Source organism: Callorhinus ursinus, unplaced genomic scaffold, assembly GCF_003265705.2.
Source record: "Callorhinus ursinus isolate GAN/ISIS: 27379988/994484 unplaced genomic scaffold, GSC_fseal_2.0 scaffold4, whole genome shotgun sequence".
NCBI lineage: Eukaryota > Metazoa > Chordata > Mammalia > Carnivora > Otariidae > Callorhinus > Callorhinus ursinus.
In genome coordinates, this window is record NW_027397066.1 from 157,300,589 (window position 1) to 157,326,598 (window position 26,010).

Here is a 26,010-nt window from a genome sequence, read left to right on the forward strand (position 1 = left end):
TGGACATTCTTTCCTGCTTTGTCAAAGATGAGTTGACCATAGAGTTGAGGGTCCATTTCTGGGCTCTCTCTTCTGTTCCATTGATCTATGTGTCTGTTTTTGTGCCAGTACCATACTGTCTTGATGATGACAGCTTTGGAATAGAGCTGGAAGTCCGGAATTGTGATGCCGCCAGCTTTGCTTTTCTTTTTCAATATTCCTCTGGCTATTCGGGGTCTCTTCTGGTTCCATACAAATTTTAGGATTATTTGTTCCATTTCTTTGAAAAAAGTGGATGGTATTTTGATGGGGATTGCATTGAATGTGTAGATTGCTCTAGGTAGCATTGACATCTTCACAATGTTGGTTCTCCCAATCCATGAGCATGGAACGTTTTTCCATTTCTTTGTGTCTTCTTCAATTTCTTTCCTGAGTATTTTATAGTTTTCTGAGTACAGATCCTTTGCCTCTTTGGTTAAATTTATTCCTAGGTATCTTATGGTTTTGGGTGCAATTGTGAATGGGATCGACTCCTTGAATTGTCTCTCTTCTGTCTTGTTGTTGGTGTATAGGAATGCCACTGATTTCTGTGCATTGATTTTATAGCCTGCTACTTGACTGAATTCCTGTATGAGTTCTAGCAGTTTTGGGGTGGAGTCTTTTCGGTTTTCCACATAAAGTATCATATCATCTGCAAAGAGTGAGAGTTTGACTTCTTCTTTGCCAATTTGGATGCCTTTGATTTCTTTTTGTTGTCTGATTGCTGTGGTTAGGACTTCTAATATTATGTTGAATAGCAGTGGTGAGAGTGGACATCCCTGCCGCGTCCCTGACCTTAGGGGAAAAGCTCTCAGCTTTTCCCCATTGAGAATGATATTCGCTGTAGGTTTTTCGTAGATGGCTTTTATGATATTGATGTATGTACCCTCTATCCCTATACTCTGAAGAGTTTTGATCAAGAAAGGATGCTGTACTTTGTCAAATGCTTTTTCTGCATCTATTGAGAGGATCATATGATTCTTGTTCTTTCTTTTGTTAATGTATTGTATCACGTTGATTGATTTGCGGATGTTGAACCAGCCTTGCAGCCCAGGGATAATTCCCACTTGGTCGTGGTGAATAATCCTTTTAATGTACTGTTGGATCCTATTGGCTACTATTTTGGTGAGAATTTTTGCATCCATGTTCATCAAGGATATTGGTCTGTAATTCTCCTTTTTGATGGGATCTTTGTCTGGTTTTGGGATCAAGGTAATGGTGGCCTCATAAAATGAATTTGGAAGTTCTCCTTCCATTTCTATTTTTTGGAACAGTTTCAGGAGAATAGGTATTAATTCTTCTTGAAATGTCTGATAGAATTTCCCTGGGAAGCCATCTGGCCCTGGGCTTTTGTTTGTTCGGAGAGTTTTGATGATTGCTTCAATTTCCTTAGTGGTTATAGGTCTGTTCAGGTTTTCTATTTCTTCCTGGTTCAATTTTGGTAGTTGAAACGGTCTAGGAATGCACCCATTTCTTCCAGGTTCTCTAATTTGCTGGCATAGAGTTGCTCATAATATGTTCTTATAATTGTTTGTATTTCTTTGGTGTTGGTTGTGATCTCTCCTCTTTCATTCATGATTTTGTTGATTTGGGTCATTTCTCTTTTCTTTTGGATCAGTCTGGCCAGGGGTTTATCAATCTTGTTAATTCTTTCAAAGAACCAGCTCCCAGTTTCGTTGATCTGTTCTACTGTTCTTTTGGTTTGTAGTTCATTGATTTCTGCTCTGATCTTTATTATTTCTCTTCTCCTGCTGGGTTTAGGCTTTATTTGCTGTTTTTTCTCTAGCTACTTTAGGTGTAGGGTTAGGTTGTGTATTTGAGACCTTTCTTGTTTCTTGAGAAAGGCTTGTATTGCTATATACTTTCCTCTCAGGACTACCTTTGCTGTATCCCAAAGATTTTGGACAGGTGTGTTTTCATTTTCATTGGTTTCCATGAATTTTTTTTAATTCTTCTTTAATTTCCTGGTTGACCCATTCATTCTTTAGTGGGATGCACTTTAGCCTCCATGTATTTGAGTTCTTTCCGACTTTCCTCTTGTGATTGAGTTCTAGTTTCAAAGCATTGTAGTCTGAAAATATGCAGGGAATGATCCCAATCTTTTGGTACCAGTTGAGACCTGATTTGTGACCTAGGATGTGATCAATTCTGGAGAATGTTCCTGGGCACTGGAGAGAATGTGTATGCCGTTGCTTTAGGATGGAATGTTCTGAATATGTCTGTGAAGTCCATTTGGTCCAGTGTGTCATTTAAAGTCTTTATTTCCTTGTTGATCTTTTGCTTAGATGATCTGTCCATTTCAGTCAGGGAGGTGTTAAAGTCCCCCACTATTATTGTATTGTTGTCAATGTGTTTCTTTGCTTTTGTTATTAATTGCTTTATATAATTGGCTGCTCCCATGTTCGGGGCATAGATATTTACAGTTGTTAGATCTTCTTGTTGGATAGACCCTTTAAGTAGGATATAGTGTCCTTCCTCATCTCTTATTACAGTCTTTGTTTTAAAATCTAGTTTGTCTGATATAAGGATTGCCACCCCAGCTTTCTTTTGGTGTCCATTAGCATGGTAAATGGTTTTCCACCCCCTCACTTTCAATCTGGGGATGTCTTTGGTTCTAAAATGAGTCTCTTTCAGACAGCATATTGATGGGTCTTGTTTTTTAATCCAATCTGATAGCCTGTGTCTTTTGATTGGGGCATTTAGCCCATTTACATTCAGGGTAACTATTGAAAGGTATGAATTTAGTGCCATTGTATTGCCTGTAAGGTGACTGTTACTGTTTGTTGTCTGTGTTCCTTTCTGATCTTTGCTGCTTTTAGTCTCTCTCTTTGCTTAGAGGACCCCTTTCAATATTTCTTGGAGGGCTGGTTTCGTGTTTGCAAATTCCTTTAGTTTTTGTTTGTTCTGGAAGCTTTTTATCTCTCCTTCTATTTTCAATGACAGCCTAGCTGGATATAGTATTCTTGGCTGCATATTTTTCTCATGTAGTACTCTGAAGATATCTTGCCAGTCCTTTCTGGCCTGCCAGGTCTCTGTGGATAGGTCTGTTGCAAATCTAATATTTTTACCATTGTAGGTTACATATCTCTTCTCCCGAGCTGCTTTCAGGATTTTCTCTTTGTCTCTGAGACTCATAAGTTTTACTATTAGATGTTGGGGTGTTGACCTATTATTATTGATTTTGAGAGGGGTTCTCTGTGCCTCCTGGATTTTGATGCCTGTTTCCTTCCTCACATTAGGGAAGTTCTCTGCTATTATTTGCTCCAATATACCTTCTGCCCCTCTCTCTCTTTCTTCTTCTGGAATTCCAATTATTCTAATGTTGTTTCATCTTATCGTATCAGTTATCTCTCGAATTCTGCCCTCGTGATCCTGTAGTTGTTTCTCCCTCTTTTTCTCAGCCTCTTTATTTTCCATCATTTGGTCTTCTATATTACTGATTCTCTCTTCTGCCTCATTTATCCTAGCAGTTAGTGCCCCCATTTTTTATTGCACCTCATCAATAGCTTTTTTGATTTCGACTTGGTTAGATTTTAATTCTTTTATTTCTCCAGAAAGGGTTTCTCTAATAACTTCCACGCTTTTTTCAAGCCCAGCTAGTATCTTTAAAGTCATGATTCTGAACTCTAGGTCCGACATCGTACTAATGTCCGTATTGAGTAGTTCCCTGGCAGACGGTACTACCTCTTGTTCTTTTTGCTGAGGTGATTTTTTTCGTCTTGTCATTTTGTCCAGAGGAGAATAGATGAATGAGAGAACAAAATGCTAACAGGTTTACAACCTCCCCAGCAAATATACTGTATACAAATCAGAAAAGACCTGAAACCAGGGGAAAAGAAAGGGAAAGAAAGAAAAAAGAATGAGAAAAAAAAAAAGAAATAAAGATAAAAACAAAAACAGAACAATACAAAAAAAGCAGAATGTGATCAAATATGATCAGGCTAGTGCATAGATCAGTGCCACACACTAGATTTTGGGCGTATTTTGGTCTGCTAGAAAAAAGTGCCTCCTAAAATTTTAAAGGAAGAAAGACATATATGTACAAAATAAGGGTTGATACAATGAAGGGATAGAAGATGACTGTAAAGATGAAAAGTATAAAAGATTTTATAAAAGGACTTGATAAGATAAGAAGTTGTTTGAAAAAAGAAGATTTAAAAAAAAGAAAAGAAAAAAGGGAGAGAATGTGATCAGGCAGGAGACTAGAACAGAGCCATACATTAGTGATTTAGGGTATATTTTTATCTGTTAGAAGAAACTGTATCTCAAAATTTTAAAGAGAGAACAACTTATATATATATGCCAAAAATAAGGGTAACTACTATGAAGGGATAAAATATGACTCTAAAAATGAAAAATAAAAAATGTTTTTTTTTTTTTAAAAGAGATTGATAAGATGTTGGTTGAAAAAGTGAAAAAGAAAAAAAAAACAGTTAACAAAAATTAACTTTGATGAACTAATGAATCATGGTTAAAAAAAGCCATGAATTCTATGTGCAGTATTCCCCTAGCGCTGGAGTTCTTCCGTTCTCCTTGATCGGTAAACTTGGTCTTGGCTTGCTGGCTGTTCGTGCTGATCTTCTGGGGGAGGGGCCTGTTGCTGTGGTTTCCAAATGTCTTTGCCAGAGGCTGAATTGCCCTGCCCTTTTCGGTCCGGGCTAAGCAAGCTGCTCGGGTTTGATCTCAGGAGCTTTTGTTCCCTACAAGCTCTCTGTACAGCCTTGGAGGACCAGGGCAAAAATGGTGGCCTCCCAATCTCCACCCGGAGGAGCTGAGAACTTGGGCCCCACTCCTCAGTGTGTCCCCAGAGAAAAGCAGTCACTCCCTTGTCCCCGGTCTCCGGCCGCTCTCCGTGCTCACCCGGCCTGTGACCGAGCATTGCTATCTCTGGCACCCGACCCCGTGTGGAGTCTCCAAACCCAGCAGATCCCTGCGGTGCGCTCCCGCACCACTCCTCCCAGGGGAGAGAGGGGAGTCACCCCGGATCTGCCGCCTGTTGGGTCCCTGCTGCAGGAGCAGTGGCCCAACTGGGCTGCGGATCACAGTTTATGGCAACCCCGAGCTGAGAACCCGCGCCTCAACTCTGTCTCTGCAGCCGGCTTCCCCGCTCCGATACCTGGGAGCTCTGGCGCACTCAGGCACCCCCGGTTTTTCTGTGACCCCAAGGGTCCTGAGACCACACTGTCCCGGGAGGATTCCACCCCCTGCTTAGCCACTGCAGCGACGTCCCTCAGCGGAGACGACTTCTAACAGTTCCGATGTTGTGCTCCGCGGCTCTATCACTTGCCAGAAGCGGCCGACGGCGGCCCCCTCCCCCGCCGTCTATCCTCCCGAATATCGCCTCGGATTCACTTCTCCGCACGTCCTACCTTCCAGTAAGTGGTCGCTTCTCTGTTCAGAGAGTTGTTGCTACTCTCCTCTTTGATCTCCTGTTGAGTTTGTAGGTGTTCAGAATGGTTTGATCCCTATTCAGCTGAATTCCTGAGACCAGACGAAATCTAGGTCTCCTACTCCTCTGCCATCTTGCTCCGCCCCCCTCAAATAAATAAAATCTTAAAAAAAAAAAGGCAAAGGAGAATTTTCCAAATGTGTAGTTAGAGAGCCCCAAATTCTAGCTACATACTAACTAGTGGACTGGATTTGTAAAATACTGCTGAGTAGGAAAGACAGATAGGTAGGTGGTCAGGACAAGAAAATGAAAGAATCACAAACTGGCGTCCAAGGCAAGCACACTATAAACTGTGGTTCACCTCTTGGGGCTGAATATCCTTCACCATCAGTGGGGTCCTCCTCCTTCTGCGAGGCCTGGTGCCAGTAGTAGAAAGTGGCCTGTATATGAAAGCATATCATATAAAAGGACTTAACATTTCCTTCACCATGATGAGGACACTTGAAAGAAGCTTGATAATTTTCTTCGCCCATTGTGTCATCTTTGGTCATTGACTGGGCTTTCTTCTGCTCGCTAACACTTTCTTAAGGTCTCCTTGTCCTGGAATTCATAATCACCACCACTAAATTTCTTCTAGATTCTCTACAGAGCCTTGATTCCTAATAATGATGGTGTTGAATCAGCGTTTATTTAAATTATCTCATTTAATTAATGATTTATTTTATTCATTCAATATTTAGGAAACCCATTATATGTGAATAAGTTAGTCTTTAACAAAGGCTAGAAAGATAACTGTAGTGTCAAGACCATGTTTGAAAGATTAACCAATGTAGGTGCAAATCAAGATTCCAACAACTGAGGTGGTAAGACTTCGAACATATTTGTTAACCTCTGAGCCTTGGTTTCCACTTAAGAAAAAGTGTGAAGTGCCTGATTTTGCAAGACTGCTACAGTTAAGGACTAATATAAAACACCTTTTCACCTATAAAATGGAAATAATAGTTACTACTTCACAACATTCTTGTGAAGATTAGAGATAATGAATTATAAAAAGACTCAGCATAGCACTTGTCATAAAGATAATGACCAATAAATGTTACACAGTGTATTCTTATAATGGGTGTAAAATCTTTACTAATAAGAGTTATAACTTTTTATTAATTATGAATACAGTAATCAACATAAAAACAATACATGTATTGCTGTGACGGATTTCCCAGTAAAATTGATACCCAGCCTCTGGTCCAAGAGAAATGTATCTGTACTTATTTCTGAGTATTTGTAGTAAACTACTTAAATTTGAGAATTTGGGTCATATCCTTGAATTTAAAATAAATTAGAGGTCAAAAAGTCCCCAAAGTAAGATAGAAGGCTACCTCTGGACTTCCTTCTGCTTTCTTCTGGTGCTTTCATGCCAGATTACTATAGCAACCACCACAGATATCATGGCCACAGGGAACAGCACCCCAACCACAATGGAGAAGTCTGCAACAAAGAGAACCCAGACCTGTTAAGGGTATGAGAAACGCACAAATATGCATCACTCTAGTCCTTATTTCTTCATTTATCACAAACTCCATTCTACCCTTTCCTCCAAAGAAGGCATTCCCTGGAAAATCTCTCATAATCAGTAAAATGAAAATGCATTTTGATCATGAGTGTTGTAATATTATGTAGATAGAGGAAGTAAGGGGAAAATCCATATAAAACATGGCATATGAAATAGGGAAAGCATCATACTACTGAGAATCCTTAGAAGGGATGATGTTTGTACCAACTGGAAAGTGTTAGGCTGGGAGTTTAAAGAGAATGGGAAGTGAGGAGGATGTAAAAAAAGGAGTGAAACATTTTTAAAATTTGGCGTTGGCATCAAACAAAGAAAAAGAAACGGAAGCCTTGTGATCATATTCCTGTCAGCAGCAAACGAGGAGCGGAGACAAGAAGAAGAGAATTGATAGAGGCACAGGTGAGCGTTTTACTGGTGTTTGCTCCATCTCGGAATTATTACAGACAGAAAAGAAATTATGTGACCCTGTGAGTTGCAGACCAATTTGAACAAATTTCCTGGGTCTATATGGTATTTTCTCTTTTAACTGCTCATTGAAGTAATGAGTGTAACGTCAATCTTTTGCTATGTCAAATATTAATTTCTCTTATAATAATCTGAAACTTTAGAGACCAGGAGGTACAAATTTAAAGAGCAATGAGAACAACTACTGCTTTCTCATTAGAGATCAGCCAGGCAATAATAAGATTAATTTTGGTATAACGCAAGAAAAGTTCCCAAGTGTGAACATGCATACATGCAGATAGAGGCAGATATGTCAGAAGTAGAATTCTAAGATAATAACAATATCTAAACTTACCACCCCTCCATAACAATTCCTATCCAAAAAGCCAAAGAAAATAAAATTCTGAGGCATTTCAGTTGAATATAGCATAGATAGATTCAGAATGAAAAAGAAAATATACTGGCACTAACCTCAGAATTATAACTATTTTCAGAAGAGCAACATGGTATCAGAAGAAATAAAGAGGAAATTGACAGGACTTCACAAACACCCCTATTTGAAAGGACAAGGTCTGCAGAGAAAGTTGAGGTATAAGACAGATGGGGCTCAGATGGTTAAGCGTCTGCCTTCGGCTCAGGTCATGATCCCAGGGTCCTGGGATCGAGTCTTGCATCGGGCTCCCTCCTCCTTGGGAGCCTGCTTCTCCCTCTGCCTCTCTCTCTGTCTCTCATGAATAAATAAATAAAAATCTTTAAAAAAAAAGACAGATGGGGAATATTATGATAGGAAGGAGGTATGCAGTTTAACATGGAAATAATTGAAGAGAAAGTATGCTCTTCTGTTTCTGGTAACAGTGGTTTGGGAAATTCTGACCAACTCTCCCACTAAAAGCAACTAAAACATTTTTGCCAAAAAAAAGGGGGGGGTAACTAATTTTAAGAAAGACTAAATAAATGAATAGATAGTTCATGTCAATGATTAGGAAATCAACATTTTTTATTTATTTTATTTAAGATTTTATCTATTTGTTAGAGAGAGAGAGAGAGCACAAGAAGGTGGAGCGGCAGACAGAGGGAGAAGTGGGATCCCTGCTGAGCAAGGAGCTGATGTGGGACTCAGTCCCAGGACACCAGGATCATGACCTAAGCCAAAGGCAGATGCTTAAGCGACTGAGCCACCCAGGTGTCCCCCTTTCTTTTTTTTAAATTTTTTAAAAGATTTTATGTATTTGTTAGAGAGAGAGAGAGGAAAATCAATACTTTTTTAAATATTTATTTATTTATTTGAGAGAGAGAGGGCGGGGGGAGGGGAGAGAGAGAGAGAGAATCTCAAGCAGACTTTCTGCTGAGTGCAGAGCCCAACACGGGACTCCATCTCATGACCCTGAGATCATGACCTGAGCTGAAATCAAGAGTCAACAACTTCACTAACTGAGCCACCCAGGTGCCCTAGGAATTCAATATTTTTTATATATACTCATTCTCCCAAGTAAATCATAGATGTGGTTTATGTTATATGTAAATCCTAACAAGAATTATGTGTATAAATTGAGAATCTGATTATAAAATATATGTAAAAGTGCAAAAAGCTAATAACCAAATCATTCTTAAAGAAGAACAAAGTTAAAGGACAGCCTATATCAAAATTATTCTAAAGACAGAGTTTAAAAAAGTGTCATACTAGCACAAAGGACAGTCAAGTAGGACCACCAGAAAAGAATAGATATCCCAGAAAGACACATATGTGAACACTTGCATTTGGGAAGGATGAATGATAACGTGACAGTTGGGCATCTATCTGGGATGAAAATGAAATTAAACATTTGTATCATACACAAAATAGTTTCAGATTATAGACCTAAATTTGAAAAGACAGTACCAGAATGCTTTTAGAAGACAATATACAGATATATATTCATAACTTCAGGGTAGGGAATATTTCCTTAGAAAAGGACACACAAAGGAAAAAAAAAAAACTAACCATCAAGAGAATGATTAAAAAATTGACTACATTGAAATTAAAATCTTCCATTAACCACATGATATCACAAAGAGAGTGAGAAAACACAGGAGGGAAGTTCTTTCAACATACATAACTGAAAATAGCTTATATCAAAAATATATTAAAACATATGTAAGTTAATAAAAGGGTGAGGGGAGACAACTCAATAGAAATACAGACAAAAAGGCTTGAACAAATACTTCACAGAAAAGAATATCCAACTGGCCCGCAAATAAAGAAAGATTCTTTGGTTATTATTATTATTAGTTATAAAAAGCAAATTAAGGGTCGCCTGTGTGGCTCAGTTGGTTAAGCATCTGCCTTCGGCTCAGGTCATGATCCCAGGCTCTTGGGATCGAGTCCCGCATCAGGCTCCCTGCTCCACGGGAAGCCTGCTTCTCCCTCTGCCTGCCGCTCCCCACTGCTTGTGCTCTCTCTCTCTCTCTCCCTCTCTCACTCCCGCTCTCTCTCTCTCTGATAAATAAATAAACAAAATCTTTAAGAAAATAAAGAAACCAAATTAAAACCTCAATGTGCTATCACTACTAACCTACCAGAAGGAATAAAATTTGCTATCTGCGAGTGTCAAATGGCTTAAAGGTTGTATAACAATAGGAACTTGTATTCACTGCTGTTAGGAGTGTGAAATTGTGCAGCCACTCTGGAAACAGTTTGGTACGATCTAGTTAAATTAGACTTGAATGACAATATTTATAGAAACTTTTTCTCAAAATAGTCTTGAAATATCCATAAAAGCAGTAAAAAAAAGGAAACTGTCATATATATACACATACACAATATTATACCAATATATGTCAAAATTGTGATATTATGCACAATAGCAAAAATAAACTAATTCCATCCATAAGAATATGGATGCTCTTAAAAACATAATATAGAGAAAAGAAGACTATGGGGACCAATAATTGTGTGTATATATATATATACACACACACACATACACATATATAGTTAAAAACAGAACCTACTGATTAGGAATGTGTATTTGGAAAGGAAGACCATGAAGAAAAGTAACAAAATGTTTATAATAAAAGACACATTAATGATTAACCCTTAGAGAAAGAAGACATTAGGACAGGGATGAAGCCAAGTGCTAACATGCCTGGGCTGCTAGCAATGCTCTGTTTCTTGGCCCAGACTGTAGTGTATGAATGCTCATTTTATAATTTGTATTATATATATATATATGCTATATTATAAATGTATACAAACAATACATGTGATATATCTATTTATATGTTTTTCTGTACAAATTTTACAAAAAATTGTTTTAATTAAGGAAGCTTGAAAGCCGGTGGTTATGTATGGCCATACTAGAGAGCAGGGGTCTTAACCTTTTATGTGCCACAGATCATTTTGGAAATCTGATAAGGACTATAAACTCTTTCTCTGAATGCTTTTAAATTCATTAATAAAATGCATAGGACTAAAAAGGAAGCCAATTATGTCAGAATACAGTTGTCAAAATATTATAAAGGAATTTATGATATGGTTACATATATACTTCTTTTTTAACCCCTAAATTATAAGACCTGACAGTGGCTTAGTAGCCACTATAATTTCAAACTAGAAACACACATATAGGACATTTAAGGATTTATGCAGCAACGGCAATGTGATGTAAAAATGTGTAATTTCTATTGGTGACACAGTCATGAGAACTAATACCACTGTGGTTTGTTTCCTTACATCCCTGTAATTGTAGAAAATTCTAAATTTTAGTTAGAGTTTAGTGAAAATAGAAATGTAATTTTTCTCATTCAAGTTTTGATTAGAAGCCTGGATTTCAGGAAAACCAGCCATTGAGGTCTGTCATTTTGGTGACGGGACACCTTACTGCATTTTCCCCAGTCTGATGGAGGTTTTGCTCGATGGTTGGGTCAGAAGTAGTGCCACAAATGGAACCAAACTCACCAACACAGTGTCCGGAAACAAAAAGAAAACCTGATGGATGAAGTTGAATCCTGACACAGTGGCTTTAACAAGTAGAACAAGTGATTCAGAGAAAAACATCCCCTATCTGTATCCTGAACCACTCCAGTTGCCTCCTTGATCCCCTTAAGATATAAATCTGATGTCACATAATGCATATTTCCATCACTAGTCCTTTGATTTAAAGTTTTCAAGAAATACTTTAACAATTTGTGTTGGAATTGATTCTTCTTTACTGGAGGATAAGTAATTAAGGGGGAAAGAACATAAAAATATGAAAAGATTAGGTTTAAAATAATATGTGGAAGTAGAATAGATATAGAATATCTGCTTTCAGAAAAAAATTATAAAGAATCAAAGTAAATTTAAGGTGGCATCTGCTTGGTACTCTCAGTAAAATGAAAATAGATTGTTAAAGAAGATACAAAATAAGAGAAGACAATAGAGTGGTATGAAAGAGGTTTAAAGAAACACAAAAATGCCACTGACCATTTTAGAATGTCATTATAACTAATAAATAGGAGTGTTGACATTGCCAAAAATTCACTCTATGATACAGAAAATAATTTTGAGAGACTTTCCCCAAAATAACAGGAGATAGACAATGACAAAAAAGGATAACAAGAAAGCCACACAATCAAGATATTTGATACAAATAATTTATATTTCTGAATTAGAAACCAGAGAAGTGGAACAGAATCAATTTTAATATCTGTAATAACAGAAACATTCCTTGCACTGAAGAATCAAATCCTCAGTTTGAAAGACCTCACTTGCTAACAATCAAAATAAGTAAAACAAAACAACACCCAGGCATGGCATGATGATTAGTTTTCATATAGTAGCAATTCTTTTTTTGTTGTTGTTGTTTTTTTCTTTTTTTTATTATTATGTTATTTTAATCACCATACATTACATCATTAGTTTTTGATGTAGTGTTCCATGATTCATTGTTTGCGTATAACACCCAGTGCTCGACACAGAACGTGCCCTCTTTAATACCCATCACCAGGCTAATCCATCCCCCCACCCCCCTCCCCTCTAGAACCCTCAGTTTGTTTCTCAGAGTCCATCGTCTCTCATGGTTCGTCTCCCCCTCCCATTCCCCCCCTTCATCTTTCCCTTCCTGCTCTCTTCTTCTTCTTCTTTTTTTTTTAAACATTATTTGTTTCAGAGTCTAAAAACACTTAAGGGAAAATAAACTAATGATTTTTAAAGGGTTATTTCACAACAACAACAAGCAAAATCTGGGTAGCCTCGGTTTTTGAACATTAAATATCAGTATCTACATCTTGAGAGAGTCATGAAATTAAAACTGTGAGTCAAAAGATCTAATCCAATCCAATCTATTCATGTTTTCTATTTAGCAGTGGAAATAAATCCTTATAAATGCAACATAGAAAGTTTCATGCAAGAAGAAAGAAGAAATGACTAATGTAAGTGATTTAGCAAATCAAGAGATTAAACAAAATACAGTTCAAGAAGAGGGAAGTCATATTTTAAAAGGATTTTTAGTGAGTGTTTAAACCATTAAAGAATTCCCTAAATAAGTAGCTGATTGATGTTGATGTGTCTATTCCCCTACCATATCCAAATACCAGATAACACATCCTAAGTAGCATATGTGCATGTGTTTGCATGTCTATATAAATGTAATAATATATTTAATATTTAAACATATACGTAATAAAATCATAGAGCACTAGAAAAATAGTAAAGAACTTTTAGAAATTTCAGAAAGAAAGTAAAGGGATTCAGGCAGACAGAAACAGAGTAAATTATAGTCCAAGCATCAGAAGTAAATGCTATTCTTTCTTGGGAAGTTTAGCAAATAACCAACAATTTTTTTAACTTAATTTAATTTTATTATGTTACTCATCGTATAATACATCATTAGTTTTTGATGTAGTGATCCATGATTCATTGTTTGTGCATAACACCAAGAGCTCCATGCAGTACGTGCCCTCCTTAATACCCATCACCAACACATTTTTTAAAAAATAGCTCAGGGGTGCCTGAGTGGTTCAGACAGTTAAGTGTCAGACTCTTGACTTCAGCTCAGGTCATGATCTCAGGGTTGTAAAATCAAGCCCTGTGTCAGGCTCCTCACTCAGCATGGAGTCTGCTTGAGATTCTTGCTCTCCCTCTCCTCCTGCCCATACCCCCCTCTAAAAAATAATAAATAAAAATAAATCTTTAAAAAATAACCCAAACATCAGAAGTAGATGCTATTCTTTCTTGGGAAGCCCACAGAGAATCTTAACTTGAGACAGATGGTTTGTTCAGGTCCATCCCCATCTGCATCCCTATCCCCATCCCTTTGGTATAAAGAAAAAGAGTGAAGACAAAGACCCAAGAACTGCTCTCTAGAAGCAATGGGGGATACAAGGGCCTGAGGAGCAGAACAGAGGCTAACTGCAGATACCCACAGTAGATGAGACAGAAGGGAGGATCAAGGAAAGAGTGCTGAGGGAAAGCAGTTCTCTCAGGAAGTAAATGCAGTGAGGAGCTCTCTTCTGGGCAAAGTACTCCTCACCATGGTGACTGGAGGTGAGGATCCGCACCCTGGCTGTTTCCCACCCTGATGGTCTGGATGGAGGCCTATCTATCTACTGATAGAGCTCACAGCCAGACCTCCCATCTGGAGAAGTATGGGTAGTTACAACAAGCACACAAGCATGCAAAGAAAACCGATGAAAGCTAACTGAAGTCAACCTAATCCCACCCTCAGCTAAGGGTCCTATATCCTGAAGAAAAATAGCACAATAAGAGACAGGGTGAAAAACAAATCAAACTCAAAAGAAATAGAGATGATTCAAAGAACAGAATTGAACGTACAAAAATAATCCAAGCCATATTCTTAGAGAATTTTATGAGAATATTGTACCTATACATTAAGTCAAAGCTCCTACAAAAATAGAACAATCATAAAACAAGAACATTTAGGAAATTAAAATTAAGATTACACATATAAAATTTGAGGAAATTTTTTGTATGTATAGTAAAAGCAAAAGAGTGTGGAAAATATGACTAAAAAGTTGTTAGAGACCTTGAAGATTAATATTGTAGATTCAATATTTATGGAATGAACAAGAATTCCAAGAGGAGAGAAAAGTGGCAATGAAATCTTATGTAATATGAGATAAAAGCTTAGAAGAGCAATTTTTCAGATTAGACGTGTAATGTTACCTACGGAAGACCACTGGGGAGTCATCACAATCAGGAGGGGCCCATCCTTCTTTACACTGACACTGGAGCTCATGGTCACACACCTAGAGAAGCAGTGATCCTATTAGTTGCCACACTAGGCTGACCACCAACCCAAGGGCCCTATTCATCAGAAACTAACCCCAACTCTGCAGCCTTTCAGCTATCTACATAATGTATGAATCCATCATAGGAATGTCACTACCAGGTTCTTAGAAGAAATTGTTTTCATTGAACCAAACTACTGTGCATTAAGGCAAACTTAATAATTTTAATCACTTAATGCTGTAACATTACTTTAGCATCATCAAGACTGACCTAAAATTACAAAAGATTCAGCAAGCTTGGGGAAACATTTTCAAAACTTACAGCATGTCCTTTGCACTTGGAGGAGCAATTGGTTGATTTGTAGGCTCTTTCGATATCTACACATTCTGCATTAATGCAAATCTGAAAGTGATGTGAAAAACATCAAGCTGACATCAATACCCAAAGGCTTCAGCTCTGCAAATTGCTGACTCTTTGGAATTTAGTCTTCTATTACTAGCTATGATTATTGTTATCAAACTTACCTTTTTATTAGGGAAATCACAGCATTCTTTTGGAAATAAGAAGATGAAGCTAGATAATTTTTATTAAAAAAGTTTGGAAAGTCCTCTAAAGAATAGTTCCTTACTTCACTTTATTCCTCATGGGTCATTCCCTTAATCCACCTCTTCAGTCCATACCTGAGACTGATAACTTAGCACTGAGCTAAGCTTTGTGCATGATACAAGGCACCCACTCCAAACAAAAATATTATGGAAAACATGTTAATATTACATCATCTGCAATATTATAATACCTATCATTTGTGTAAAAATAAATAGTATTGTTATTATTATCTTTATTATTATCAGGGTGGCTATCATTTATCGAGAACCTACTGATTTGGGGACAATAAAATTTACCAAGGTTTAATAACCTAGTACTAAGCACATAATAGTTACTTATTAAATAGTATTGGAGGGATGAATTCACACATGCATAAGTGAATGGCATTAAGTATTGCTTTGAAAACTGTGCCCCATGAAACATAAAGAGTCCTTGAGAAGCAAACAAACAAAACAAAACAAAAAAACAAGACAAAAGAACATTTTGATCAAAAGCTACATTTTCAACTTACCTTCTTGTTTCCACACTTAGTTCCATTGGCTACCATGCCTATTTCTTGACTGTTGTCTTCAGGATCAAATGTTTTACATGTCAGGAAAGTTACTATATGTCCTCTCCAGGGCAAATTATCTGACCCACCTTGACAGAACAACTTCCCACACATGGCATCACTGAGGAAAAGCCAAATTTGTTGCAGTTGAAATACCAGGATCCAAATTATAGTCCTATGCAGTTCTAAATCAGCTCCCTGGCTATCAGTATTTAACTAATCATATTTCTCCCCATAGTAGAGACTCCTAGTTCTCCCTTTATGTCAAATTTCCCCTTATTCTTCAGTAATAGAACCACAAAGCATTAGCAAGGCACGTTATTGCTCAAAAACAAAACCCACATTTCCCAGATTCCTAGGCAGCTAATTTTGGCCAATTGCCTAGTTCTGGCCAATGGGAAGGAAGCAGAATCTTATGTGTAAATCCTTGAGGAGGGCGTTACATGAAGAGTATGTCCTACTTCTCATTTTTTTCTCTTTTTGGCTTATTGGAATGCAATGGCTGTAGCTGCAGAAGCCATGATAGGCCAAGAGAAACACCTGGGAATGAAGGTCATGCTCCAGATATAAGGAGGATGGACTTCTAATATCATGGAGGGCACGTAGTTTCTATTTTGTTTCAGCTAAAGTTACTTTTTTATTTTCATGAATTGCAGCAGAATAATTCTCCCAACTATAGCTGTATCTACGTAAGGCTGAGCCTTGGGTGACACTCCAAGGCATCATGTGGAGTTACTGAAAGAACTGTCTCCCTGCAAATAAAGATGAAACAGCTCAGTACTCAGTAAAGCCATTCACTACTGCCAAGGTGAATAAAGTCAGGGCCAATAAAACTGGAGTCAGTTGCTTTATGCTGAATTCAGAGGAGGGCTGTGAAAAACTACTCTGCAAGGGACAGAATCAGATTCTCCTGATGTTTCTGGTGGCGGTTAGCAAATATGACTGAGGAGTGGAGAAAGGCACACATTCTTTCCAAACCTGAAGAGCTGTTTTTCTTTAGTCACTTAGAGCTTTATAAGGAAGGCCTACTTTCAGGTCTACTCTCCACTACAGCCAATGACCATTCAGGTCTACTCTCCACTACAGCCAATGACCATTCAGGTCTACTCTCCACTACAGCCAATGACCATTCAGGTCTACTCTCCACTACAGCCAATGACTATTCAGAAGTGACTAAGAGGTCAACCTGTGGAAAGAATGACATGCTTGTGCCTCTAGTCGCAGAAATGATCCAGGGATCATACAGTCATTCAGGACAATGTGTGTGCATGCTAACAGAGGGAAGTGGAACCACCTTACGCTCTTTCCCGCTCGCTACCTCTCGAACTACATATTGGCTCCCAGAAAACACACACATTGCTTTTTACATAACTGTTTTCCCTTTTGAATCTACCCTGATTTCTTAGAAAGGAGAGGCCATGGAATATTATTATCCTTTAGGCTCAGACTCTCCAAGGGATGACACTACGTCCAAAGTATAGTTTGGTAATACTTATCATCTGGAAAAACCACTGTTTAAAAGAAAAACTTTGAGAAATGTTTATCTTGTTCAGTCTCTTGTTATACATTACTTAGTATGTGTGAAATTTGGAGAAGGCACTAAGTTTAACCTATTATAATTTGAATTTTAAAAGTCACCTTAAAATTGTAGAACCACAAAAATCTTATACAAAAATCTCAAGTCCATTGCTCATGATATTCTAGAAATTTTTTTTTCCAGAATATCCATACAAAAAGTAAAACAAGCTCTCCAGGCGAATTGTCAATCTTTTCTCTTACTGTATTTTTTTCTTTCTGTAATGCCACGACAAGCTTAAACAAAACTATACAAGCATTGTATTGGTTATTCCTCTGAGTAGATAAATATTTCTACTCCTAGAACCATAACAAAATACCTAGATGGAAAAGTGCCTAACGTATATTGAAAAATTCATGTATAGACTTCCATACAGGCCCATTCACTGCTGCTGCATGTTCCATCCACACAGTCACTCAATTTCACGATGACTGTACTTGATGTCCTCCAAAGCACCCACCATGAGGGACTGGAAAAAAGAGTTTATTTCTTATTCGTCTTTTAACTTAGTGCCTAGTCTAAAACACAGCACATGATAGTTAATGAATGCTGACTAAACGAATGATGTCCAAATTAACTTTTGCTTTAATTGGAATAAATCAGAACATGTATCTGAAAGTGAATGATTTCTCTGGTCTGAGGAGCAGGAAGGTTCAAACAAGGCCACTCACCTTGCTTTGCAGGGAATGCGTGTGTCGTCCACTTTGCGACAGTACCCATACCTTGACCCACCTTCATTCCTGCTATAACATGATTTGTCTGCAACCTTGGTCCCTGAAACCAGGCATGGTGAGTAGGGACATATTAGAAAAGAAAAGAGATAAGATACTCAATGCTACAAAGGATTAATGAAATATAAAATTAATGAAATATATAGCATGAGAAATACTATTCTGGCATAATCCCATTGGACATTGTCAGAAATATAGGCTGCAATAGTTTGTTATTGAGAAACATGGCTAGAAATTAAAATAATCCTTTAGGGGTGCCTGGGTGGCTCAGTTGGTTAAACATGGGACTCTTGATTTTGGTTCAGGTCATGATCTCAGGGTTGTAAGATCGAGCCCGGAACAGGCTCCTCACTCAGCTTGGAGTCTGTTTAAGATCCTTCCCCTCTCCCTCTGCCTCTCTCCCCCTCACGTACTCTCTCTCTAAATAAATAAATAAAATCTTTTAAAAAATACAATAAAATAACCCTTCATATATTTAAATTTTGAATAATGGCCATCTAAATATTTGGAAATGTGGTTGATTTGCTGAAGATTAAAAAAAAATCCATCTAAATATGAAGACTTAGCTAGGAGAGCCACAATCCTTGTATTAACATCTCGCAGGCAGACATTGGGATGCTCTTCTGCTAATACTTGCTATGTCACAATTACTTGCTATGCTTAGTCAAACTTCTGCTTTGTGCAGGCACCACATATTTAATTTCTCAGGCAATCTTCCTTAGATCCTCATCAGATGAGCAATAGAATACAGTGGTTAAGAGTTCAGGCGCTAAGTTGCAGCTGTGTGACCTTGGCCAAGTGCCTTAACCTCTTGGTTTATCTGTAAACCTGAATCATTTTAAATGAATTTCATGTTTCAATGTCCAAGATGATAAAATAAGTTTTATTATCATATTTTCTTAATTATTTGATCTCAGTAACATTTATAGGCTCATTATTATAATAAAATATCTACACTGAAAATATTGAATAGTTGGGCATGAATAATAAGGAAAAAGCATATTCCTAATCCCAAACTTCAGAGTTATTACGGCTAATATTGTAGAAAGTATCATTCATACACCTGGTACCATGCTGCTTCCCAAATAACAGTATACTTGTGCTTTCCCCAGGCACTAAATATTAAGCAGTTTCATAGCTGTAAAAGCTGCACTGAAGAAATACTATATAACTTATTTGACTGAGGCTTATTCTTGGACTTTGAGATGTTTCCCAATTATCCGTTATTAATTTTAAAAGTGCTGGCTGAAAAATCCCTTGTGAAAAAAATATTCCGGAATACATTTGCTGGGGAAAGCAGTACATTTTCTTTTTAAGTTGTACATACATTTTTCCAATTCATCCTGGAAAGACTGTCCTAATTCATGCTCTTACCAGACTGTATAAAACCAGGTGTTTTGCCACATCTTCACTGACACTGAGGATTAACTGTAACAAAGTGTTGCCAATTTGACAAGTGTTGAAGGAATCAACTTTTCATTCATATTTCTTACTATATTGGCATTTCCTGACACATCAATGTGTCAGTACTTCATACTTCTTGCTAGTAAGTTAGAATGACTTTAATGGTTTTTGGACATTTGGACTTCTTTATGACAAATTGCCTGTTAATGCCTTGGTCGCATTTTCAATATTTGGAATTGCAAATGATTTATAGAAATGACTTGATATCAGAGAGAGTGATCTCCCTCCTTATATATAAGACTTTTCAAACTCTGAATATTAATTTGAAATAAATTGTGATCCCTTAGGAATTACAAAATTTGGAATTTTATTTAGGCCAATCTGTTCTCTGATCTTTTATATGGGCTACCTTTAAATGTGTGATTTAAAAGATCTTTCCTCTTCCAATAAAAGATAAATATGTTCAACATTAATTCAATAATTTTGAACATTTACAAAAGTCAGGCAATGTGCTGGGACACACTGGGAATACAGTTGTGAACAAAATACACAGTGTCTAGGTACTGGGAAATTTACAGATTTGCAGGGGAGGCAGATAGTGAAGGGTCAGGCAAAAGGAGAAGGTAATAGTATTTACTGCAGTGATTTATCACCAGATAATAAAGGGGATGCTCAGAGCTTCAACTCTGTGCAGAAGATTTTCTTTCCCTAGTTTCTGCTATATACCAAAGTTAGTCAAGAAAGCACAGAGTCTCTCTTTAACCCACACAAACATCTTTGTTTCCACCTGTAACTTAGCATGTGAGTCTGCATTACCTGTAAGCGGGAGGGTTGCTGAGGCCAGATTCCTGCACGCCAGTGCACCTGCCCATGCACCCATGGTATTAAGCTATGCTCCTCAAATTGTGTCTCAGCCCACCCTTGCCTGATACAAAGGATTTATTTTAATTCAGGAATTTTTCTAAGTTCTAATCCCTGTATTTCTCAGGTTTCCTTTTTACTGGGTATATTGTGAAAGACTGATTTTTGTTGCTTTCCTTTATCTTGTTTTATGTATATTTTCAGGAATTATGAAAAGTTCCTGGCATGTGATAACCATCTTCAAGTATTTTTAGGAATATGTATTTTCCCTGTTAAAACATTCCCTTCAGTCATTTAAGGAATGTGCACAATGGACATCATATCCAGAAAGTCCAAAGAACTGATATTTTTTTATATTGCCTTTCTGATCAAGGTTGTTTAGTACAATTTAAGTTTTAGTTTACAGTTTTGGAGATTGTTAAGTTTTATTTTTAATTTATTTTTTGTGGTATATCAGAGAATATGGCTTCTAAAATTCTAGTATTGGGGCAAAATAAGCATTTAAGAGATTTCACTTTTCCACATTGCTCATCTGCACCCCCACAGTCCTTTTTTTCCCCTCCCCCTTCCCTTATGCTCTGCCCATCTCCCAGCACTCCTGCCACCCCTACACACACACTCACACACGGACACACACACGCACACACACACAGACACACGGACACATACACGGACACACACACACGGACACACACGGAGACACACATGGACACACACACACACAGACACACACACGGACATATACACAGAGACACACACACACACAGACACATACAGACACATACACAGAGACACACACAGACACACAGACACACACAGAGACTTCTAAGGGTGTACTTATCTGAGAAGGATCTTGATTAGGGTTGTCAGATAAAGTACCGGATATCCAGTTAAATTTGTTTCTTTGTAAGTTTTTATTTAAATTTCAGTAGTTAACATACAGTGTTATATTAGTTTCAGGTGTACAATAGAGCGATTCAACACTTCCATACAACACCCAGTGCTCATCACAGCTAGTGTACCCGTTAATCCCCATCCCCTATCTCACCCATCTCCCCCAACCAACGCCCCCTGGTAACCATCAGTTTGTTCTCCATAGCTAAGAGTCTGTTTTTTGGCTTGCCTGTCTCTTTTTTTTCCTGCTTTGTTTGTTTTGTTTCTTAAATTCCACAAATAAGTGAATCATGTGGTAGGTCTTTCTCTGACTTATTTTGCTTAGCATAATACACTCTATCTCCATCCATGTCATTGCAAATGACAAGATTCATTCTTTTATGGCTGAGTAATATTCCTCTCCCTATTTATTTATATTAAATAAATAGATCTACATATATTTACTTATATATGTAGATCTATTTATATATACATATTAATACGTCACATCCTCTTTATCCATTCATCAGTCGATGGACACCTGGGCTACTTCCATATCTTAGCTATTGTAGATAATGCCACTATAAACATCAGAATTCATGTATCCCTTTGAATTAGTATTTTTGTATTCTTTGGGTAAATACCTAGTAGTGCAATTATTAGATCATAGGGTTGTTCTATTTGTGACTTTTTGAGGAATCTCCATACTCTTCTCCACAGTGGTTGCATCAGTTTGCATTCCCACCAACAGTGCAAGAGGGTTCCCCTTTCTCTACATCCTCGCCAGCACTTGTCCTTTCTTGTGTTGTTGATTTTAGCCATTCTGACAGGTGTGAGGAGGTATCTCATTGTAGTTTTGATTTGCATTTCCTTGATGATGAGTGATGTTGAGCATCTCTTCATGTGTCTGTTGGCCATTTGCATGTTTTCTTTGGAAAAACGTCTATTCATGTCTTCTGCCCATTTTATAACCAGATGATTTGTTTTTGGGGTGTTAAGTTTTATAAATTCTTTATGTATTTTGAATACTAACCCTTTATCAGATATGTCATTTGTAAATATCTTCTCCCATTCCATAGGTTGCCTTTTAGCTTTGTTGATTGTTTCCTTCACTGTGTGGAAGCTTTTTATTTTGATGAAGCTCCAATAGTTTATTTTTTGCATTTGTTTCCCTTGTCTCTGGAGATATGTCTAGAAAGAAGTTTCTCTGGCTGATGTCAAAGAGGTTACTGCCTGTGTCTTCCTCTGGGATTTTTATGGTTTCAAGTCTCACACATAGGTCTTTAAACCATTCTGAATTTATTTTTGAGTATGGTGTAAGAAAGTGGTCCAGTTTCATTCTTCTGCATGTTGCTGTCCAATTTCCCCCACACCATTTGTTGAAGAGAGTTTTTCCCATTGGATAACCTTTCCTGCTTTACCCAGTTAAACTTGAATTTCAAATAAAGTTTTCTTAGTATAAGCTTACCTCCAGTATTTCATGAGACATACTGATACTAAAAAAAAAAAAATGTTAATCTGGAATTCAAATTCAAATTGACTGGTCCATCCTTATTTTTATTTGTTGAATCTAGAAATCCCTAAATTGACCTTATGTCTTAAAATGCACTCATCCAAGATTTGGAGCTGTAGCGCAGTTTCCAAGAAAGAAGGTTGGGATAGAATACTACTTTGGCCATGATTAAACACTGTCATCTGTTATAACACGGTAACATGATTTTTCTTTGTATGTGACTAGAGAGAGGCAGGAATGCCCATAACACTGGGGCTTGTCCTCCTACCTGGTCCCCACAGGCGGGTGCACTGCTCCTGCAGCGTGGGGCACATCCCCATCAAGCAGTAGCCCTCTCCGTTTTGGCAGGGAAAGCCATTGACTCGGAATCTATTATCAGGGCAAATACCAGATTTGCCATCACACATTTCTGGCAGGTCACACTCATCTTTTGCTGGTCTGCACACTGCACCACCCTTTTTAAACTGCAGGGAAATAAAAATGAAGAGAAGGCTTTTTTCTATCTGACTTACTCTAATATCTCAAATTAATGCAAATAATATTTTCCCTTTGGCCTTTTTTTGGCAAGGTAGTTAGAGGCATCATTCTATTGTAGCTTACATCTGCACTGCATAAACTAAAGACATCTCCTATTATATCACTTCTATTGACTTCTGCCAATGGCCTGAGTTTTTAAGTAATCAATATTTCTGAATTTATGGTGCAAGCACTATAGAATATCAATGAGAAAAGTGCAGAAGGAAACCAAGCCTCATCTTAGATGCAAAGAAGGGATTTATTTTTTCCTTTGTTAAAGGCATCTTTGTCAGGATTTTCAAGGAGATTTACACCTGCAACTTTAGAGATTTATTGGCAAAGTGAATCTTCTGTATTAAGGAAGCACCAGATCAGCGTGCTCTGAGACTTTCCCAGGCATCATGTTTCCTAATCCTTAATTCCTTTTATTGTATGCTCAAATGTTTCTTTTCAATTCACTTCTTCCTATGAAATGATTTCTTATGGGGGAGAAATAACTGGATGTGCATTTGATGTATTAATTCCTTGCAATTTATTCCTGCAAATCTTGCTCTTACTGCCTGAGAGAAACCTTAGACAACTTCTGCCATTTATGCAGATCTGAAGAGGCCTGTATGGATACTGGAAGCATATCTTTCCCTAGTTGAGGTGAGCAAGCATGTTTCCCTATATCATCAGAAAACTTTCAGTATCTTAACATTGATGACAGAATGGAATCCAAAATTTAATTAGATCATACATGACCTTCCAAATTCAACCCCCGCTGCTCCAGCCAGACAAGCTTTCTTACCAGAGCCATGCTTATACCTCCTGATCCAACTTGATTCCTTCCCTCAGCCTCCTCATTTAGGAGTGTTTTTCTCTTTTTGTCTACTTATCTAAAATCTACGCCTTACTCTAAGACTAGTGACAGCCTCATTTTCCACGAAGCCTCCTCTGACGTCTTCAGGGCACATTGTTGCCTTTTCTTCCTACACATGGTGGGAAGAGCCTTGAATTTGGATTTGGAAGATATGGGTTTAAATCTTGGCTCTGCCAGGGGCTAGGTGTATGCCTTAGAAAAGGGACCTAATCTCTCTGAAAATCCATTTCCCCATCTAATATTTCCTTTACAGAGTCATTATGGAACTTAAGTGAAAATTTAAGTGGAAAGCATTACACAAAGGGCATATATCCTTATAATGTCTACCTGGGCATTTAATCATGCACTATATTTTCATCTGTTTCAGGTATGTATATCATTACCCTAAAGAAACAGCATGTTCTTTGGAGTGAAAAACTACTTTTTTTGTTAATTTCCCACAATCTCCAACAAATAGCATTTAATCAACACTTGTTGAATACGACTTAAGTTCTCAAACTTTCTTCCTTTTGGCCTCTTTTATTTCTTTCCTCTCCTTCTGACATTAAAAAAAAAAAAATTCCCCAATACTACCTATAACCTGGTATGCCATCTATCTACACATTCCTTCTGCAAACAGTTCTTGAGCATTTAAAATGTATGAAACTGGGGCGTCTGGGTGGCTCAGATGGTTAAGCGTCTGCCTTCGGCTCAGGTCATGATCCCGGGGTCCTGGGATCGAGTCCCGCATCAGGCTCCCTGCTCCTTGGGAGCCTGCTTCTCCCTCTGCTTCTCTCTCTCTCTCTCTCTCTCTCTCCATCTCTCATGAATAAATAAATAAAATCTTTAATAAAAAAATGTATGAAACTCTGTGGTAGTTGAGGATGAATCAGTCCCTTGCCCTCAGAAGTCAGTCTAACTAAGGAAATAGGCATATAAACAAATAATCATAATAGAGAATTCCTTGCAACAATAGAAGGTAAAATCCTAAACTTGAACATGAAAGGAAAGTCAACACGCCCCACAGAGAAAATGACACAGAATCCTTACTTTATGTCTGTTTTCTAAGAAATTCACCCTGAAGTGACTTCAAAGTCTAAAGATAGGGGAGACCCCACATTACTTAAAACAAAAGCTTTAAGTGTTATGCTGAGTGAAATAAGTTAATCAGAGAAAGTCATGTATCATATGACCTCACTGATATGAGGAATTCTTAATCTCAGGAAACAAACTGAGGGTTGCTGGAGTGGTGGGGGTGGGAGGGGTGGGGTGGCTGGGTGATAGACATTGGGGAGGGTATGTGCTATGGTGAGCGCTGTGAATTGTGCAAGACTGTTGAATCACAGATCTGTACCTCTGAATGAAATAATACATTATATATTTAAAGAAAAAAAAAGAAGATAGCAGAAGGGGAAGAATGAAGGGGGCGGAAATTGGAGGGGGAGATGAACCATGAGAGATGATGGACTCTGAAAAACAGAGGGTTCTAGAGGGGAGGGGGGTAGGAGGATGGGTTAGCCTGGTGGAGAGTATTAAAGAGGGCATGTTCTACATGGAGCACTGGGTGTTATACACAAACAATGAATCATGGAACACTACATCAAAAACTAATGATGTACTGTATGGTGATTAACATAATAAAATTTAAAAAAAAAGAAAAAAGAAAGAGAAAAACAAAAGCTTTTCCACTGAACCTATTTTTAAAGGAATATGCAAACAGTTATGAGGTTTGGTGCAAGAAGGCTCTGTGGCATCAGATGCAGCGGCAGATATTGTTCCCCAGCATTGGCTTTGGAACAGGTCGTATTTGGAGTTTGCCATTCAGTGGGTCTATTATGTTGCACATTTTCTATTCTGAGCTTCTGTTCCTTCAAGAGCAAAATGAGATAATAATACCTAATTCAAAGGGAT

At 37.7% G+C, this 26,010-nt stretch overlaps 1 protein-coding gene across 3 annotated transcripts in view; it reads right to left on the reverse strand.

Annotated features, from left to right (window-relative positions):
• ADAM28 (ADAM metallopeptidase domain 28) overlaps positions 1-26,010 on the reverse strand; it is a 92,162-nt gene that overhangs the window by 9,644 nt on the left and 56,508 nt on the right. For 2 of the 3 annotated variants that reach the window (XM_073892597.1, XM_073892598.1), the window contains 7 exons: positions 23,011-23,206; positions 18,032-18,134; positions 15,746-15,905; positions 14,950-15,030; positions 14,567-14,645; positions 6,784-6,892; positions 5,769-5,847 (listed from right to left, as the gene is read on the reverse strand). In XM_073892597.1, the coding sequence (XP_073748698.1) occupies positions 5,769-5,847; positions 6,784-6,892; positions 14,567-14,645; positions 14,950-15,030; positions 15,746-15,905; positions 18,032-18,134; positions 23,011-23,206 (807 nt within the window). Of the gene's footprint in view, positions 1-5,768; positions 5,848-6,783; positions 6,893-14,562; positions 14,646-14,949; positions 15,031-15,745; positions 15,906-18,031; positions 18,135-23,010; positions 23,207-26,010 lie in introns of all 3 variants that reach the window. The other variant, XR_012378105.1, reaches the window with a different exon arrangement.